Raw genomic sequence first — 15,890 nt, 5'->3', positions numbered from 1 at the left:
TGAGTGGTGAGATTATTTTGGGCTATGAGGGCTGGGGGCAAGGTTAGGTTGGGGAGGGAGGTGAAATAAATTTCACAGCTGAAACTAATCTTTGGTTTTTAAGTCTCGTAAGCACTGCAATCTAGTTTTCATTAGGAATAGAATTAATGTGTGTACCCAACATATCGGGTTGTTAATTATTTGAAACAACTCAGAAAAAAACACATCAATGATTTAGGAGGGATAGCATTTCTTTTTATTCTTGGTTCCATATTTTAAAAATTACATTGTCTGCATTTTGAATTAAGTGAAAGGGTTGAGAAAGCTCACTTTATCTGCTTTATAACTGCAAAAAAACAAAAAACAAAAAACAAGCCAACTTTCAGTTTGCAAGTTTCAGATATGATAATAGTCCTGAAATCACCATGGTTGAAAACAATTCTGCCAGATTATGGATAAAGAGGAAAGGAAAAACTATGACTATTAGAAAGCAGCAATATTTATTAGAAATAACAGGCAACCTTGGGAAGTTATTGGCTATGAGTTTTAAAACCACAGAACTTTGGATATAAAAGGAAGGAGTGTTGCATGGCTAACAGACAAGGTGAAGAAAAGCTGTTATCAATGCAGAGTAGCAAGTCAACCCATTCACTGAGCAAACTAAAAGGTCCAACAGCCATTTATTTTAATGAAGTTAAAGATTCCCCCTTTCTTAAAACACTCCAGGAATAGAGTGGGGGAAGATGGGCTAACATCATCTTTATCAAATATCTGCAAAGGTTACAAAGATAGGTGGGAAAGCCTCTGCACGGAGAATGGAAGAGGTATCACAGAACTGAATAACTGATTCTTAGAATATTTAGATCTTGAATTAGGTTAGATCTTGACCTGCTTCTAGCCAGTTGATCTCTTTAAATATGCAGGGCTGTGCAATAAGTTTTTGATTCTTCTATAATGTTCTTCTTGCATTCTTCTGGATATGACATACACTTGGTTTCTTTAAAGATCACTGCTTTTCCTTTGAATAAGCCAATGGGAATAAGGGAGACAAAAAGGGAAATAATAAATGTTCAGTGTGGTTTTAAGGTTTTGATGCATAACTTCAAGACATTTTCACAGAGCATATTGCTCTCAAGTTAGGGTTAAAGTGAAACTTTCCATGTGGATAATGCAGAAGATGACATTCTTCCAGGAAAAAATAAGATACCAGGCATCTTCTTTCAGGCACTGAGATTACAGCCATCCAATAGATGGGGATGGGCAGAAAGAGGAGACTTCAACAGCCGCAAATATTCTTTGATAGCTAATTTTTGGCAAGTCTGGCAATGAGATCTTTCCATTCCCCCCTTTTCTTTGTGATGTATGTAGGAGTGAGTAGCTGCAGTAGTGATTCTGGTTTTTGCCTAAAGAAGTTCTGACACAAGGCCTCAGTGTTACATATCACATACATCCCACAGTCATAGCTGTTTTGTTGAGCAGGGGCTCTCTCTTCCACAAAGGCTAGTTTGTCTCCTTTTCTGCGTAAGAAAGCCTCCAGTTTCTCTGCTACCTGCTTTGCATGAACTGAGTTGCTTCTGCTATGGGAATCATAATGAAGAAAGCTATTTTTATCTTGGACATAAACCAACAAACTCCAATGGGTTCCCCCAGCTGCCTCATTGGAATTATCATTGATGGCTAAAAATACAACTCTCTTGTTGGGGAGGTCTAGGGGTTCAAGGAACATGGCAATCTCTGCTTGGTTGCTAGTGCACTTGATGAACTGGGTAACTTCGGGACTGATGAAGCAGACATGGTCAGAGCAGTCATGAAACTGACTGTTGGCAAAGTACTCAAAGGCAAATCCAATAATATGGTCATTGAGCCAGCTTGGAGGATCCAACAGCGAGACATCTGATTGCCGCAGTAGACTGTCCATGTAACTCAAAACTACAGGGTCCATCTTGTCCTGACCAGGGCTGATCAGAAATTCCAGTAGCTGAAGGAGAGGCAGAAGATAATATTTACTGCTGAATATGATACCTTGCTGTAAAATGGGGATCATAAATAGTAGCTACTCTTACAGGTTTTTTTAAAGATTAAATATAATTGTAAAGTTTTTAGCAATAATGCCTGCCTGAGAGTAAACATTCAACAGACTCTAGCTTCCGGATTGTGTGTTAACAATTAGTTAAAATGAAAACTTTGGAAAATTTTCATGCTGAAACAGTAAGCATGAATTTTTATCTTCCTCTTTAAATGCAGAGATTGGTTAAAATTATAACAGACATTTATCAAACTTCCTACCATTAACCCTATATTTGGTCCTTTAGTGAATATGCATGATAACAATGGCAAGTTATTTTTACATTAAAGTGAATTTTCAAAGAGTCTGAAGAAAAATGTTGCTTATTAACAAGGGAAATAGCTTCCATTTCAACATTTATTTTTGAGATAAGATAAAAATATTGCTTCCTCATTCCATAATGGAAAGTGACAGTGATTAGAGCTGTAGTTAAAAGGAACTACAGGGGTGCCTGGATGGCTCAGTCGGTTAAGCGTCTAACTTTGGCTCAGGTCATGATCTCATAGTTCATGGGTTTGAGCCCTGCGTCGGACTCTGCACTAAGAGCTCAGAGCCTGGAGCCTGCTTCAGGTTCTGTGTCTCCCTCTCTCTGTCTGTCCTTTCCCTGCTTGTGCTTTCTGTCTCTTTCAAAAATAAATAAATAAACTTGAAAAAAAGATAAATGAAAGAACATTTCAAGAACAGAAAATCATGAGTTTTACAAATGAAAATCATTCCTGATTCTGCTCAGTTTTGAGTATGAGTGATCTAGTTTTCCTCATCCATTTCTCATCTTTAACTTCAAGGGGTAAGATAAAGATTATGTAATGTTTATAAGTTAGAAATTTTTATCATTGAAAGGTAGTTAGGCACAGGAATCAGGAGACCTGGATCTAGCCCTAGTTTTATCACAAAATTTAAATGATTTTGTCTTTGCTTTGTTGTCTGTAAAAAGGGCATATATCTGCTTACATGCCTCAGTGAGTTGCAGAAAGGCCAAATAATTTTACTTGAAGTTATTAAAAGAATATAAAATGTTGTTCCAATAGCATTTATATTATTAATTAAATGGTATTAGTAAGATGATCAGAACATCTACATAGCGCTCCACACCAGTGAAAGCAAATGAAGTTTGGAAGCAAATATCTCTTCATATTATCTTTTCCAAACAAAAGCATGACTAACTTAGAGTACAGCAACACAAAGTATATGATAAGATTAATATGCTCATGATCACCGAAGGTAAGGTGCTAACAAAGACAAGAAGTCTGATAAATGTGCAAGATAACATAATATTTAAGCCAGAGAGAGTTAACTGCTATGCATTGACCTGACAGCATTACAACATCACTAAAAATCCAAAGCAATAAACGGTCACATGCAGATTGAGAGTATAAAACAAAGCATATTATAATAATATCATTTCTGTGAAAGACTGGGCTAGAATAATCAATTAATTCTAGCCATTAATAATCAATTCTGGCCATCAGACCAGGTATTTTACCATTTGATTACACTACTAAAATAATAAAATTTTGTGGCACAGACATTTTTCTGTAATCAAGTCTGAAAAACCTGTAAGAAAAAATAAATATACCCCTCAAGAAAAAAGACCCTAACGTAAGTGAGGTAATTAAGAAGCACCAAAGATGGTTTTATGTGCATATAGTATATAATAATCTGAACTATTTCAGAAACAATATAGGGCTGTTTATGAGAAATATATGTATATACACATACATATTAATATAAATATACAACATAAGATCGAATGAAAATATCTTAAGATTTTCTTTTCTTTAAAAAAAAGGTTTTTTAAAAATGTTTATTTATTTTTGAGAGAGAGACAGAGTGCAAGTGGGGGAGGGGCAGAGAGAGGAGACACAGAATCCAAAGCAGGGTCCAGGCTCTGAGCTGTCAACACACAGCCAGATGCAGGGCTCAAACCCATGAACCATGAGATCATGCCCTGAGCTGAAGTTGGATGTTTAACCGACTGAGCCACCCAGGTGCCCCAAATCTTAAGATTTTCTTAAGAAAAGAGAATAACTTCAGGAGAGACATAAACTAGAGCCTGGAACAAAGTTTAACGAGGCATAGAGCACATTTGCTATGGGTGGGCCACAAATTTGGCTCTAAGATTTTTGGCAGCTAACCAGAGACTATAAAGTTAAACATTCACAATGTCCGTAAGGTAAAAACAAAGCAACTGCTCAGGAGAGGTAAAAGCATTCTTTGTATTAAGGTTAGGCAGTTTTTTTTTCAAGCAATTTTCATAAAAGACAAGGTGTATCATAATGAATAATGTCCCTCAATATTCTTATGATAGATGAAGTTGTTTCTTATAACGATCCTTCATATCCAGTCTGATGGCAAATGAATTAACAGCAGTCTAGTAAAAACAAGTCTATGGAGGCTAGGTTCTCAGCTTGCTGCTGATGTGACTTAAGAGTAAATTAATATGAAAATGGAATGACTGCTTGTGCATCAAGCAAAGCTCCCCCAATCTCTTCCCCCTGCTCTCAATGAATACTATGTAGTGGTGAGTACCAGATTTTACTGCCTGGCAAATACCTGGAGACCTACTCTCTACACTGAAATCAGGCCCACATATTAATAGCCAACCCAACTAGGGATAGAAGCCTACAAGGAGAAGAGTTCCTGAAAAGACAGGCATCTCACCTTGGAAGGAGTGACATAAGTGGCCAAGATTTCCTTCAGAATATATAGTTCTTTTTTTTTTAAGGGCTTAATACTTTTTTTTAAGGTTTATTATTTATTTTTGAGAGAGATAGAAACAGCACAAGTGGAGGAGGGGCAGAGAGAGAGGGAGACACAGCATCTGAAGCAGGCTCCAGGCTCTGAGGTGTCAGCACAGAGCCCAACACGGGACTTGAACCCACAAACTGTAAGATCATGACCTGAGCTGAAGTCAGACGCTTAACTGACTGAGCCACCCAGGCACCCTCAGAAAATGGTTTTAGTGTTCTGTTTGATTTTGAAAATATCCAACATCCAGACAATGGGTCAGTCAAGGATCTAGGTCTATTCCACCCAGCATGGTAGCAATAGTTTAACCCCAACAATTCTAAAGCAAATGGAACCAAAGGAGCCTTTGGCCAAAGCATTGTTAGCAAAGAAAAACTCTAAACTTAGCATCTGAAGACTTGAATTTTAGACTCAATTCTGTTACTCATTGGCCGTATGATCATAAATAAACTACTCAATTTCTTTAAGCCTCAGTATCCTCTTCTGTAAAGTGAGAATATTAATACATGACCTTTATCCTGGAGTATTTGTCAATATAAAATGAAGAAACATTGGTAACTAATATTTCATTTTAAAAAAAAAAATTTTTTTTTTCCAACGTTTATTTATTTTTGGGACAGAGAGAGACAGAGCATGAACGGGGGAGGGTCAGAGAGAGAGGGAGACACAGAATCGGAAACAGGCTCCAGGCTCTGAGCCATCAGCCCAGAGCCCGACGCGGGGCTTGAACTCACGGACCGCGAGATCGTGACCTGGCTGAAGTCGGACGCTTGACCGACTGCGCCACCCAGGCGCCCTAAGTAACTAATATTTTAAAAAATATAACATAAAGTAGTATTTCCAGGCATCTATTGTGTCTCAAGGAAATTTATATCCCAATAACTGATAACTGTGATGTATTTCATTTAACAAATGTATACTGAGTGTTTCCTTTGTGCTAGGGGTTGAAAATACAGAATGGGAATGAAATAGTCATAGTTCCTACCCTGAATGAGCATAAGCCTATTATGTTATAATGAATAAATAGTGAATATACAATTCTTTTTACTCAATAAGCACCTACTGAGTACCTAATAGCTGTTGTGGGAGATACCAAGATGTATAAGATGGCTTATAGTCAATAAGATCAGAAACCCACTAGGGGCAGAAATAAAATGTATGGGAATTCAGAAGAGTGAACAATCACCTCTGGCTAAGAAAGGGAAGGAGACTTGAGATCAGGAAAGACTTCCAGGAAAAAGTGGCATAAAAGCTGGCTCTTGAAAGGCATATAGAATTAGATGCATGGAGAAGGGCATTAAGAAGGTAAGAGAGGCAAGGGAAGTGCCCCTAGAGGCTCATTCCAGTCTGGCTGGAATGAAGTAGGAATAGGGGTACAGATGAAGGTCAGAGGAAAATTATTAGAAGCTAAATGGTAACAGACTGAAGTCCAGGTGAAAGAATTTGGAATTTATACTGAGGAAATGGGAATCCATTAATGGCAAGGCTGGTGCTTTAGGAAGTTTAATAATTCAGCCATAGTACATAGGATTAATTGGTAGGGAGAGCAACTGGAGGAAGAGATCAAGTAGATTTTTATTGAAAGTGAAAGTAGGAGGAAATGGCCTAAATCAGGGGAAATGGTAGAAATGGGGAGGCAAGGAGGAAAGGTATTGTAGACAGAGACTCAATAAGTGATTAGAGAACAGTTGGGTAAAAGAGAATCATTAGGAAATTGTCTGTGGGTTTTAGTTAGGGTGACCATAAAGGACGACGATCCCATTACTAATGGGGTGGGGGAAAAGGAGACAGAAGGGGATCCAGCAAAAGAACCAAGAACCATCTAGAACTCTCCTAGGGATATTTCCTTTCTATACAGGGAGCACTGTGCTTGGCACATCTGAGGTACAATAAATATTTGCCAGATGAATGAAACATTTCAAAAAAGGAATCAGAAAATATAGATTAGGGGTAAAAAGAGAAATAAGTCCTCTTAAGACGTTTGCATTGTTTGTAACATCCCCCTTTCTGCTTTGGTTTTGTGTTTTGTCTTTTCTCCTCTTCACTTAATAGTAAACTCCTTCAGAAATAAGATGACTTATGTACTTGGCCTTGGTGGATGGTAAGGAAAACCGAAGAGTGAACTGGGGAGACAATAACCTCCTCATAGTTCTATTTGTAAAGTTCTACAAAATATATTTTAGTTCTACGTTTTGGGGCTAGGAGGCTTTGGGTCCAGGCTCTACTTTGCCACTTGCCTATCTGTGTGAATCTGGGCAAGTTATTTATTCTCTTTCTGGGCCTCATTTTCCTCATCTGTAAAATGAGGTAATAATAACACCTGCCTCATAGACTGTTACACAAAATAAAAACATGAGTGAAAACACTCAGCATGTCATCTGACATATATAGCGGACTCAAAAAGAGTTGTCTTCCCTGCTCCCTATATTTGGGGTGGTAATAATGGGCCTTAGAGATTTCTTGAAAATAAAGCACATCTGTCTTTTTTATAAGGCCACAAAGTCATCAAAAATAGATTTAGCTAGGGCATGACTCTGCTCTGTGCTTTACCTTTGGCAGAAGAAGGGTGAATGCTAACTCCAGAGAAAATTGTTCTCTCGACCTGAGTGGAGCAATGATGTTAATTGTGTATTGTCAGTATACACAAACCCTGCAGTAACAGTTTATAACATCTTCCAACTTCTGTAGCTAAATGAAGCTAATATTGAATTCATAGTATAGAACAGTTCCTAAACGAAGGCTTAATTTTAGCAAAAGGAAGAGACTACTTTTTCATCTTAATCTTGAAATCCTTAAAATGTATATTACTGGAATATTTGTTGTAAAAAACAACAAGATAATTACATAAAAGGTAATAAAAACTACCTTAAAGGGAAAATTTACAATTCAATGGAAGCCAATCTGATACAAGTAAGGGAAGAAGCTGCTGGTTCAGTAGAAAACCAATAGGTTGGGAGTCAGTTTCAATGAACTGTGTTCTAAAAGAGTGCTGTCCAATAGTACTTTTGATGATAATGGAAATGTTCCTTATTGGCAATGTCCAATACAGTAGTCACTTGCTACATGTGGCTACTGAGCACTTGAAATGTGGCTCATAAGACTGTGGAACTGAATATTTAATTTTTAATTAATTTAAACTTAAATTTAAATATCTACATGTGGCTATTGGCTACTATTTTGGACAGTACACTTCCACAGATTTCAAAGGTATTTCTTGAAAGAAAAAAAATAAGATTATATGGTTAAATAAGTTAGGGAAATGCTTCATCCTAAAAGTCCTCATTGGAGGTTCATAATGCACACAATCATATTAGAGACTAGAAGTTTTGTAATAAGGAAATGTAACTTTTCTTGGTCTTATTTTTTCCCCCAAACTCATTTGACCACGAGACACTTTTTTTTTCCTTTTAAACAGAATATCTATTAACACCTTATTGGCTGTGCAGTGAAGTTTGGGACGTGCTTGCTGAGTTACTTAATAAATGGCAGTGAGGCAACATGTTAATCATTTGATAAAAAAAAAAAAAAAGAAGTTAGATCTCCGCCTCATACCTTATATGAACTCATATTTTAAGTGGAATAACATTTAAATGTTAAGAAAAGAAACAAAAATATTAGAAGAAAATGGAGCTTAATACACTTATGCGGCCAATAAATGCATGAAAAGATACTCAACACTTTACTAGTAATCAAAGGAATTCAAGTTAAAGCAAGATTTAATTTTTTACCTATCAAATTAGCAAAGATGAGGAAAACAGGTAATAACTAGCATTGCTGAGAGACCATGGGAAAAACAAGCATTCTCATTGTTGACAGGAGTATATAAACATATGCAAGCTTTTTGAAGGGTAATTTGCCATTATATTTTAATTCTTAAGAAATGTCTGTGTGAAGGTATGACACTTTCAGAAATTTATCTTAAGGGAAATATTAAGGATGTGTGCAAAAATTTATGAAGGATGTTCATCACAGCAATATTTATAAAAGAAAAACTGAAACAATCTGAAAGTTCAAAAGAGGACTGATTAATTTAAATAATAGATTTTCATACAATGAAATATTTTCAGTCATTAAAAAATAAAGTTGTAGATACCAATGTATTGACATGGAAATATGTTTATGATATGCTACAAAAAGGAAGTTTATATAAAAATTTATACAAGAAAAATATACACGAAAAAAATCAAGAATGATAGCCAAAGTTTAAATATAGTTTTAAAAAGAGAATTATTAATGCTTCTTAACACTTTTTTCCTTCTACCTTTTAATACTGTTTGCTTTATATTTTTCCCCTTTCTTTTTATAATAAGCATATAACCAATAAATATAGCTATTTCCATTCAGGAAAAAAAAGGATATACCATCTCCCACTCTTACACTGACCTAAAATATGTCTGTTCTTTCAACTCGCTGGTCTCTTCTGTCCTCTGGAAAGAAAAGAAAAAACAAAACAGAGAAAGTCTAATATCTCTTCTATAAATATTCAAACACAAAGATGTAAAATTAATCTATTTACTAAAATTAGATTATGTCCAACTTCTAATGTATGATTCCATTTGCAATTTCACAAAAAGAATCAAATCCAAAGACCAAATGTGCTTTTCATGGCAGCATAAGCAGAAATATTTTCAGGAAGGAAGTTCAAACTTTTTTTTTTTGGTTTCAATTTCCCCCTATTAAACGTTTCCTTTTAATGCTAGCCTAAACCTAAATATATGTATAAAGTAGAATGTAAAAATTACCATCAAGATTTATATATCCCTCTTGAGGGCAGAAATTATTAGATTTTATGCATCCCCGTTTCTTTAGTGCTTGACAAACTGGAGAAAATTTAATAAATGTTTCTCCTGAATAAAATATAGAAGTAAAATACATTTTGAAAAACTCCTAAAAACACAAAATTGTTATAAACAGGAAGATTTCTCAATTGTATAAATTATTTATAAATTGAACAATATTCCTCTTGACATCAATATTTTACAAATAGAGGAATTCAGCTCTCAAAGTAGAAAAACTACTTGGTATGATGATGATGCCTGTTAACTCTCCTACCAGAATACTTAACTTTAAAGTATTTTAAGTATAAATTCCATTTGGTCCTGCCTTGGGCCAGGAAGATAAACTAGAAGACTTTCTAGAATTTCTTCTAGCACCAAGGTTCTCTATTTACTGTTCTGTTACTAGGCATGGCTATCAATGGCTAAGATGTCATTGACCATGAAAATAATTTTATTTTCAGTCTACTGTTTCTAACTCAAAGGTTCCATTTCTAATTGTACTACAATTTTTTTCCTTACTATAAACTTGATGTAAACACCAGCCTTTCCTTAAGCTGTGTTTTGCTTAAAATCTTCCGAGAAATGACTTTGTACAAATGCAAAATTTGAAATACCTGGGGTTGTAAAGACAGTGTGTAGGGAGGCCAAGAGGTTGAATGAGGGGTTTGAGTAAGATAACATTTTATGAAGGAGTGGACAGAATTTTATCATACGTATAAACAAATTAAAGCTAATAAGGTGTGATCAAGCTGAAGTTACGATGTGCCTGATTTCATAAATAACCACTGTGTTCAGCACACAATAGCTATATGCAGACACAGTTTGAAAGAGTATGAAAAACTCATCAAGTTTTAATCTTATTTGTCCTGTAGATTTCAAAGCCTGGTAAAGTATTTTTTTTCATAGATAGTTAAGAGGTAAATTGTTATTACAAACTCCTAATTAATGAGTTTCAAAAATGTGCTTGGCACATAGTAGGGGCTCAATGAAAGTTTTTAAAAGTTTTTTTATATATTGCTCAGAGACAGAGCAAGTGGGGGAGGGGCAGAGAGTGAGAGAAAGAATCCCAAGCAGGCTCCACAACTGCTAGTGCAGAGCCTGACTTGGGGCTGGAACCCACGAGGCTGAGAGATCATGACCTGAGCTGAAACCAAGAGTCAGCTTGGTTAACTGACTGAGCCACTCAGGGGTTCAATAAATAATGAATGAATGAAAAAATAATGAATTTATGTTTTACTGTATTGTGCTGATAGGAAAGCAGGATCTGAAGGGATCCAATAACACATAGAGAATTTTCTGTCTTAGCAATTTGTCTTTAAATGTTAATTAATACAAAATATTTGTGAACTACCTAACCAAATTTTAATTATATGCTATTAAGTAGGGCTAAACATTTCCAGCAACTATTTATTTTAGCTGCTAATGTAAAGTACCAAGTTGCTACAACAAATAGTAGTGAGAAAATTAGAGCCAACTAAGGTCAGAAATCTCCAAGCCATTGCTTTGATGGAGGACTTGAACCTACCACTCTACTATGAGAGAGTATTTATTTACTCACTGGCCATAAGGGAAGGAAGTCCTCAAGTTTTTTAACCTGTAATTTAGACGCTCGAAAATAATAATTGTAAATGGGACAATTTTTTTCAGTATCAGGACTGTGTTTGGTGCTTTCATAACAGATAAAGGTGTGGAAGGGGTAGTAGTCACTTAATCAGAAGCCAGAGAAAGGAAATTTCCGAGATCTTTTGTAATAAAAATTCTTAAAAAGCTTCAAAAATTTCCAGTATTCTTTCTGCTTTCAGATAGACCTGTTTCCTGGTTCCCCTAAAAAGGAGACAGACAGATGAACCTTAGCCTCTACATAAACTTGATTTTCAGCCTGTTAAACCATATCACTGTCCAAATGTTCTCCAAAAGTTAGACGGACAAGATCAATACAGCTAGTCATGCTGAAGAAAGTAGTCTCTCAGAGAATCTGGTTCAGAAAGTTAACTTCACATTACTTATTTGGATTAGTAATATTTGGACCCCATAATTAATTTTTTGAATATATTTTAAAAAGCACACAAGTTGGGGACTAGCTGGAATCTGGGCAGTAAATTTCACATAGTTTGGTATTGATCAATTTCTTTTTTTTTTTCTTTTTTCAACGTTTATTTATTTTTGGGACAGAGAGAGACAGAGCATGAACGGGGGAGGGGCAGAGAGAGAGGGAGACACAGAATCGGAAACAGGCTCCAGGCTCTGAGCCATCAGCCCAGAGCCCGACGCGGGGCTCGAACTCACGGACCGCGAGATCGTGACCTGGCTGAAGTCGGACGCTTAACCGACTGCGCCACCCAGGCGCCCCAAGTTTGGTATTGATCAATTTCTAATGAGACAGGTTATCTGGGCTTCAAGGACTTCCTTCTTGTTTGCTAATGCATTTTACTCATCCAAGAGGTTTAAGGGATTGACAAGGAGAGAGAAATCTTGACCTTAAAAAGTCAGAAACGTAGGATTTAACACGTGTAGATGGAATTTAAGAAAGGCCTTAGCAACACCTGGGAACCTATATATGTGGTAAAGCCACTGCCTATCAAAAGTACTAACATTATCACTTATAATACAAAAGAATGGGCTGGCCTCTTGACATGTAAAATGCTAATGGACCTCCACACTGGTAAACACATCTCTGTAGAAAGGTATGTAATTTAGTTCAATCTATGTTTCTTTAGACTGGTCAGTCACACTGGGGAAACAAAGTAACTTAACAGACCCTTTAGAGATCACTTTATAGTAAAATTTAGTTAAAGATTATTTATTGGTCTAGTCTCTTCATTCCTATCTTCTGACAATCCAACCTACACATTACTTCTAGATTAATTTTTCAAACAGAACTCTAATAATTACATTATTCTACTCCAAAGATTTTAACATCTCTCCATTATCTACCAAATTAAGTACAAATTACATCTTGACATTCAATGATTTCCACAAAAAGAGCCCCAGCCTATCTTTCCCAATTTATTTCCTAGTACTGCTCCTACATACATAGGCACAAGTACAGTACTCTAACAGGCCCAAATTATTAGGCAACAGTGGATTAATTAGTACTGGTTGCTGCCCCTACCGTATAAGAGGAGAAGAAAATAGCCAGTTCCCTACTTCCACAGAGAGGCTGGGAAGTGAAAACTACTCTAGTATTTTTCTGAAACAGAGAAGTGATCTATCATGCTCTTGTTTAAAAAAACTATTACAGTCAGCTTTTTATAAATCTAGGGTCCATGGGCCAGGATGCAGCTAGAATTAGGGTTCCATGAACTTGGACTGGGAAAAAAATTGCATTCTGGATTTTTAATAATCTCTAGCTGAAATTTAGCATTTTCTTCAATAAGTATAGGCAATAATCCACAGCAGTATTAGCAGTCCCTATGTCTTTGTCACCAATAGAAATATGATATTTTAATATCACATTGAAGTTACGAGTATCTCAAAATATAATTTATATGCATCACTATTTTGAAATTACATAATTAGGCCTGCTGCCAGATATTATTTAATGCATAAAGAAGCACATATGTAACTACATCATACAGTTGTTTGAATATTCTAAAACTTCCAATAAAATTGATTTTATTTCTATGCATTTTATTTTGTATATTTAAAAATATTATTCTGAGATAGGGTTCATAGGCCAGGCTGCCAAAGAAGTCTGTGGTGTAAAAAAGGTTATTTTATCTTTGTTTTTTATACCTATTAATTGCTTATAGTAGATTATCTAAACACTTTAGCATGGAATTCAAGGCTCTTCATAATCTATTCACACCCACTTTATCGCCTTTATCTCTGCCCCACCCCTACTCTCCATATTAAGCCCTAGTCATACCAGACAACAGTAACTGTCTTTTATCTGGAGGCAGATAGACTGGTTTTTGAATTAGCCCTAGTTAATAGTCAGTAGCCTTGCACTCACTGGCTTTGGCATTGCCTTATACAGACCTCTCTGCTTGCCAAGGGAATTATTCTTTTTAAAGGTTTGTTTTCCCTAATACTATGAGGCCTTAATAGGGCTATATCTTTAAAATTTTTTAATTTTTTTTTTCTTTTTGAGACAGAGAGAGACAGAGCATGAGTAGGGGAGGGGCAGAGAGAGAGGGAGACACAGAATCCGGAGCAGGCTCCAGGCTCCGAGCTGTCAGCACAGAGCCCGATGCGGGGGTCAAACTCACAAACCGTGAGATCATGACCTGAGCCGAAGTCAGACACCCAACCGACTGAGCCACCCAGGTGCCCCTGAATAGGGGTATATCTTAACTATCTTTATATCTTATTCCTTAAATGATTGATGAAATGAGTAATAAAAGATTCTAAATTGGCAAGGCACTGTATGCAGTAATTTCCAGGGGAGTAAAGTTAGTCTTTGAATCTCAAATTGACTTAGCGCTGATCTTTTTTGAGGACATAAATAAAGATACCCTTGATTCAGCCCTAAGGCTGGATCCCCAGCTGATAAATGCTGGATGGTAGGGAAAGGGAGAGTAAAGAGAGCCCTAACTGAGGTGGACTTCATTTTACATCCTCAGATTGAGGGATGTAACTGTGTTGAAGGGAAAGGCAAAAATGACACTTTTTTCCCATTTCCCAGAGTGGTTACCCAAAACTTCCATCACTCTGCTCAAGCTTCTCATTCCAGCCCCAACTCTTTCATCAAATAACTCCCACCTTAATGTTACAGAGCCAACACCATCAACTTCCTGCCCCTCCTTACTTTCCCATCCTTTATTGGTTCTCAACCGTCAGCGTTAGTCACCTCAGAAACTTTTTTTTTTTTTAAATACTGATGGCCTGGGCCCTAGTCCCGGTTTATTCAATTGGTCTTGGGTGGAGCAACAGCATTTTTTTTTTTTTAAACTTCTCAGGTTATTCTAACATGCATACAAGGTTGAGATCCACTAGTGCTCCTGAAGCTATCAATCAGCCACCCTTATCCATGAATTGTCCACTTCGAGTTCCACGGTGGACCACTTCTATGCCTAAGTCTCCCATCTTTAAAGAAAACATTCTTGCGGCCCACATTCTCGCCCCTTAACTCTCTCACAATCTTACTATGATGCTTCTTTAAAGGGTAATCTACACCTATCGCTTCCGCCAGCTATATTCTATTCCTCTTTTTACTCTTAACAGCCAGTACTATGATTGGCTTTTGTGCCCGTCATTCTCTCTGCTTGTCTCATGTTTCTCTGACCAGCTACTGCTCACTGGCCTTTTAACACAAGAGTGGCCAAAAGGTCACCTTGGAAAAGGTTTCCCCAAGTCGTTCCACACAAGCAGGGGCCCCTCTTCTATGCTCAAAGAGGACCCTGTGCCTTTTTTTTTTTTTTTATATTATAATTTCACTTTATTACCACTGCGGATTCTCTCAAAGTCTCCCATGTAACACAGCACTTCAGAAAGCTGAAACGGTTTCATTTGCTTCTGACTTCCTGGAGTCTAAAGCACCAGAAAGCACTCAGTGAAAAGTCTGAGGAATGAATGGAAAGCGAGACTAGGAAACGGAGGTCGGGGGCGGGGAAATGCGAGGGGAGAGGGCGTGTGTGTGGGAAGGGGCGGGGGCTAAGAGGGGCGGCGCTGAGAATCCTGCGCCAGAACTGGGGAGGGGGCAAGGACACGTTAAGTCGGCTAGGGCAGCAAAGCAGCTCCCCGACGGGACACACCGCCTTACCAACCAAAGTGGGGAGGCGGCTTCTTACCTGCCTCGGGCCTCACCACCCCAACCAGCCTTCAGGCACCTCAGTATTGGCCGGAAAGCGAGAGCTACAGTCGTAAACTCAGAGTTTTCTACCCCAACCTTGCGACATTCCTCTCTAGTAGAGTGAGAATCTGAGGCAGCGTTCCGAGCTCTGCCGTAAGGTGAGGAAGAAAAGTTTGGGCGGGGCCGCCTGGGGCGGACGAATGGGGCGTGCCCGCGCAAGCGCCAGCCGTTCTCTCCGGCGGCGTCACGTGCGGGGGCAGGGCCGGCAGGCTGGCCGGCTCCGGCAGGCGGTAGGGGGCGTGGGAGGTAAGTGCGCGCGCGCCTGCTCGTCTGCAGCCGAGGAGTCGCTCGGGGCGGGGCCGCGTGCGCGGGGTCGGGGGCGCGCGGGCCTGAGCGGACGAGGGACGCGGCGGCGGTTGGCGGTGGCTGCTGAGGGTACCGCAAGGACTGTGAGAGGCGGCGGAGGAGGCACCCGCGGCACCGGCAGAGGCGGCGACAGCGGCTGAGGCGACGGTCCAACGCGTGCTCTCTGGGCGGGGTGCGGCGGGGGATGTGCCCTCGCGGGCCGGGCGGAGTCTCTCTGACA

The 15,890-nt window shown here is 38.2% G+C and overlaps 2 protein-coding genes across 3 annotated transcripts in view; one reads left to right on the top strand and one right to left on the bottom strand.

The window, feature by feature from the left end:
* Positions 1–212: 212 nt before the first annotated feature.
* Positions 213–15,413, bottom strand: SENP8 (SUMO peptidase family member, NEDD8 specific). Of its 2 annotated transcripts, XM_040493149.1 has the most exons (3): positions 15,303–15,413; positions 9,176–9,219; positions 213–1,957 (listed from the first exon to the last, which is right to left on the bottom strand). In XM_040493149.1, the coding sequence occupies exon 3, from the start codon at positions 1,919–1,921 to the stop codon at positions 1,283–1,285; it is 639 nt and encodes a 212-aa protein (XP_040349083.1). In that variant the 5' UTR covers positions 1,922–1,957; positions 9,176–9,219; positions 15,303–15,413; the 3' UTR covers positions 213–1,282. The 2 variants fall into 2 exon arrangements, with proteins under 2 accessions (XP_040349083.1, XP_040349084.1); XM_040493150.1 differs by lacking the exon at positions 9,176–9,219.
* The window catches only part of MYO9A (myosin IXA), a 293,601-nt gene continuing 293,066 nt past the window's right edge, over positions 15,356–15,890 (top strand). Inside the window, exon 1 of the mRNA XM_040493142.1 lies at positions 15,356–15,462. The gene's annotated coding sequence lies outside the window, so the exon portion shown is untranslated. The remainder of the gene's footprint in view (positions 15,463–15,890) is intronic.

Source organism: Herpailurus yagouaroundi, unplaced genomic scaffold (assembly GCF_014898765.1).
Source record: "Herpailurus yagouaroundi ecotype Mexico unplaced genomic scaffold, PumYag 184, whole genome shotgun sequence".
NCBI lineage: Eukaryota > Metazoa > Chordata > Mammalia > Carnivora > Felidae > Herpailurus > Herpailurus yagouaroundi.
This window is presented reverse-complemented; position numbering and strand designations above follow the sequence as displayed.